Source organism: Branchiostoma belcheri, unplaced genomic scaffold (genome assembly GCF_001625305.1).
Source record: "Branchiostoma belcheri isolate BF01 breed outbred unplaced genomic scaffold, Haploidv18h27 scaffold212, whole genome shotgun sequence".
In the NCBI taxonomy this organism is placed as follows: Eukaryota; Metazoa; Chordata; class Leptocardii; order Amphioxiformes; family Branchiostomatidae; genus Branchiostoma; species Branchiostoma belcheri.
In genome coordinates this window covers 257,847-262,878 of record NW_017803625.1, presented here as the reverse complement: position 1 = coordinate 262,878, position 5,032 = coordinate 257,847, and the positions used below count along the sequence as shown (strand labels likewise).

Genomic DNA, 5,032 nt, shown 5'->3' with positions numbered 1-5,032 from the left:
ATTAATACGCTAGTAGATCTTCTCCAGTACTAATAGCAAATAACGACATATATTTCTGCTCACAGTGTTGCACCTTCTTTGTAGGACTTGCAAAATATATTTTTTTTAAACGGACAAATATTGATGCACTCCGAAAAATCGGTGTGGCCTGTCCATCTGTCCATCTGCTTATATGGGGTACGGAACTGTCAGAAATGCCCAGCTGCAGTGAGTGACCGGCAGTCATTAAATTAATATCACGACATCTGCTTGGAGAATATGTAGATTGTCTAGTTTGAAAATACTGTGACAAATTCAGCTTCTTTCATTCTTTCTGACATGCATTCTTATGTTGTCCCATTTCAGAAGATGGTGTAACAAACTAGTATAACTTCACCTATAAGGCCTTTCGAATTCCTTTTTGAGTCAAAATCAATGTACAGGCGGCCGCAGATGCCACCCATAAAAGTCAGTATGACAAGTTGAACTACTGATAACTACTTTTCATAGGTTTAAAACTAACAACCTCTCGAGCCTAACCAACCTCACTACAGAAACAAAGTCATTTCTTTCTACAATCATTTTTAACTTAACTACCTCAGAAGTACTTCAGAGTATTCATACTTACAAGCGAGTTTCACATCTGCTCATTCTCCACTGAACCATGGCATACAGGCATACTGCATAGGCATGAATCTGTTCTTCATCAAGGATATTAAACGACGCATGCAAATCAGGAAAGAAACTTTATTTACAATACATACTAGCAGTATTTTAAAACAATCAAATGTAAATATAACATAAAACACCTCTACATACAATAACTTGAACAATATCTATTACATGGGCCTGGTTTGAAAGGTATAAGAACAAAGTTAGCGGTAACAATATGAATGTACTCCAAACAAGAAAAAAGTCATTCATATTCTATATATTGCTATCAGCCTACTTCAGTCAAAACTAAGAACCTACAACACGGCTACATCCAACTATGTGTATCTACATATTGAACAGTTCTGTCAAACTAAGAGAAATCATGCACTACACAAATATGTATACAAGAACAACATTCTACCTTATGAGTAGCCTATTTGTGAATAATATTGAAGCTATTGCTTCAAACAACATCCAATCTATTGCTTCAAAACTGGGAAAATAAAAAGCCATAGCAATCCACCATGAGATAGAAACTTAACACCTAAATAAAGTAATATGTTTTAAAAATTCACCACGTAAACACTGCACTGCTTTCTTGGATACAGGCTGAAGTCAATGACATCATTACTTGGTATGGTCTTACATCCCCAACTTAGCTTAGTTCTAAGTCCTCTGTTGTCTATTGACAAGTGAACCAAGAAAAAGTTACTTTGCAATGTAAATAACTTGAATAAATGAATGGAAACAAAAAGGTGAACGAAACATGCCTCTAATATATGCTATATGAGATAGCAAAAGCACCAATACATAACTACAACATGGACATTTCGTCACAAGTACACAAAAAATTAAGCCTCCTCTAGTGACATAAGTGGTTATGTCTGACTCTAAATCTTCCTACATTATTCATCAGTTGTCCAAACCTTCCTCCTACACCCATGTACAGTGTCTAGTGTCTGGGTCCACATATGCTCCGTAAGTTAAACAAATACACTGCTGCACTTCTTCTGTCACCTGACTCACCTCCTCAGGTCTCTCACATGTGGGTTTGCATGTGTTTCCTCAGACTACGCAGTTCATTGAACTGCCTGCTACACTTCTCACAGGTCTAGGGTTTCTCTGAAGTATGAGTCCGCATGTGGGCCTTCAGATGACTCAGCTCAGTGAACTGTCTGCTGCTCTCCTCACACCTGTAGGGTTTCTCCCCTGTGTGAGTTCGCATGTGTGCCGTTAGAGTTTCTTGTCGACGGAACTGTCTGCTGCACTCCTCACACCTGTAAGGTTTCTCCCCAGTGTGAGTCCGCATGTGTCTCTTCAGAGTACCCAGCTGGCTAAACTTCCTGCTACACTCCTCACATGTGTAGGGTTTCTCTCCAGCGTGAACTTGCATGTGTCTTTTCAAAGTACTCTGTCTACTGAACTTTCTGCTACACTTATTACAGGTGTAGGGTTTCTCACCTGTATGGGTTCGCATGTGTCTCTTCAGATTACTCAGACAAGTGAACTGCTTACTGCACTCCTCACAAGTGTAGGGTTTCTTCCCTGTGTGGGTTCGCATGTGACGCTGTAGCTGGTCTGTAGCACTGAACTGTTTACTGCACTCTTCACACCTGTAGGGTTTCTCTCCTGTGTGGGTTCTCATGTGAATCTTCAAGGAGTACAGAACACTGAACTGCTTACTGCACTCCTCACAGGTGTAGGGTTTCTCTCCAGTGTGAGTCCGCACGTGGGAATTCAAATGACTCAGGGTAGTGAACTGCCTGCTGCACTCCTCACACCTGTAGGGTTTCTCTCCTGTATGAGTCCGCATATGTGTCTTTAGATTACTCAGATCACTGAACTGTCTGCTGCACTCCTCACACCTGTAGGGTTTCTCTCCTGTATGAGTCCGCATGTGAGACTTAAGTTGACTCAGCCGATGGAACTGTCTGCTGCACTCCTCACACTTGTAAGGTTTCTCTCCTGTGTGACTCCGCATGTGCCTCTTCATATTACACAGATGGCTAAACTTCCTGCTACACTCCTCACATCTGTAGGGTTTCTCCCCAGTGTGGCTCCGCATGTGGGTCTTCAGATAACTCAGTTTGCTGAACATCTTGCCGCATTCCTCACATTTGTGTACTTTTCTACCTCGGCGAGACACTTTCCCACCGTTTCCTTTCCGGCTGAAGACAGTGTCGGCAGAATGCACTCCAGATCCTCTCCTGCCATCATCAGAATGCTGCATGCTGCTTGTTGATGCCATGTCTACTTATTATTCCGAACAACTTCTGAAATGACAAGATGTACAACCATCAGTATGTGTGGTCCAGCAAGGGTCTATTAAGTCATAAATATAATTCCAAGTACATGTACTTGTATTACTGTTCATGCCCGTAGCCAGGGGGAGTTCGGAAGAACCCCCCCCCCGAACCCCCCCACAAGGCTCAAAGGTCCACCTTTTTTGGTCCACTTTTTATGTAAAGGTCCACTTTTTGGTCCACTTTTTATGTAAAGGTCCAAGATTTTTCTTGAAAAGATGGACTGGAATCGTAGAAAAATTGCTCCCTTTGTCATTGAATAAAAATCTATCTCTGATTTTTTCTTGGAAATCCTCTCAAAAATGCACGAAATGCCATTTTAGAAGGTTCATTTTTCAAAATTTTCCGGGGGAGCATGCCCCCGGAACCCCCTAGGAACCTCGCGCCTTCGGCACTCGCCTTGCGCCTACGGCGCTCGAGGTCCCCTCAAGCAGTGGAAAGAACCCCCCCATTCAAAATCCTGGCTACGGGCATGCTGTTATGGGGGCCTTGCACTACATGCATATCTCCAAACAGACCATAAGGTGGCAAGGCAGTGTCCATTAGCCATGCACCAGTCTCATTAGCCACTGGTGACTAATGGGCACTCCTCTTGCCAATGGATACTGCTTTGCCACAGATGCCTACAACTAGATATATACACTGTGTGTATGTAAAAAAACAGCGAGGCAAGAACTTGTCTCAAAGTTAATGTTGTTAAAACAGCTGATGAAACTTTGAAAGCAAAAATTGTAAGTTTGACACCTTCTATTGAGGATGACTACTACTTACTGAAAACATAACTATTACAATGGATGATCAATGGATGCAACATTATATCAACAAATGATGTTTGTTACAATTTTTCACAAAACTCACCTGTGTCACGTCTTGAATAATGGAAACTAAAACGACCAAAAATGCATTTGTCCCATTTTTACTGTCAATTATTTCCAAGAATAATTGAACACCAAAGTCATTTCAACTCCATATATAAGTTATAGTATAGTTATAATACCGCCATAAATTATGGCGGTATTTGACAGGCAGGCATTAGTGAACCTCCCCTTTCCATAAACGAATCCAGATGTCGGACTCTGAAGGCGGGAAAATCTTGGACCGAGGCGGAGGGAGGGTTTTACAGTACACCATTTACGTTACACATCAACGGTTACATATCAATCCAACATTGCTACTCATCCAGACCAATAAGGGACTTGTTGCTCTGGATGAGTCCTATCATCCTTCAGTGTAAAATAACAATCGATGTGGCGACTTTTCTGTTGTACCAAAGGTAAACAAGATCCTTCTAACCCCCTGATGACCTTTTTCCTCAAACAAACCGGAGGGCACCAACAATTCAATTCAATTCAATTCAATTTCTATTTATTTACGAGTGGCGCAAATGACGGGATAATATATTATGGGCTTATCTCCTCTATACTTTGATACAATTCTAATATTTACTCATAACGATACCACAGAAACAAAGAGTCTTAGAAGTATGTTAGAGGCGGGACGAAATTCTGTCCGTTACGAATAAATTATAAATTTTCCACACTGAACTCGACATATAAATGTTATATGACCATACATTCGGCCAAACCTTTCTAATCTGTGGCAATTTTAGTACTGATACACAACGGCCATCCTTACCTCAAAGTCCCCTCACGCAAAATCGCCTGTCGAGCCTCTAAACCTGTTGAATCGTAAGAAAAGTCGAGAGACGCTTCGAAATCCGCTCCTCACACCTCCGGTCCTCGGACAGGAAGGAGCGACTCCGTGAACCGGAAGTACTCTCAAGAAGTGGGTCTAATATTACCTGATGATTCACTCAGTGGATGTCACGTTCAAATGCATCATATGACATTAAGATGATATACAATCAATATACTCGTAAAATAGTTTTCTGGCTTAAATTTGACGATATAATGACAAGTGCTCCATGCAAGGAGGTCCTGAGAGAAACACAGCCTTTTAGGACTCTCTTTTAGACTCAATTGAATTACTAACGTTTACTTACTTAGTAAAAAACATGAACCTGCTAACGTTAAATACAATTTTTATCATTAGGAAAAAGGCGAAAAATACACTATTCCTGTAACAGACAAAACTTT

General features: G+C 41.1%; 1 protein-coding gene across 1 annotated transcript; it reads right to left on the bottom strand.

Moving 5' to 3' along the window:
* Nucleotides 1-751: 751 nt before the first annotated feature.
* On the bottom strand, nucleotides 752-2,881 carry LOC109469944 (zinc finger protein 678-like). The gene has a single exon (XM_019768707.1). It carries the CDS (start codon nucleotides 2,879-2,881, stop codon nucleotides 1,745-1,747), a length of 1,137 nt encoding a protein of 378 aa, XP_019624266.1. The 3' UTR covers nucleotides 752-1,744.
* Nucleotides 2,882-5,032: the final 2,151 nt, after the last annotated feature.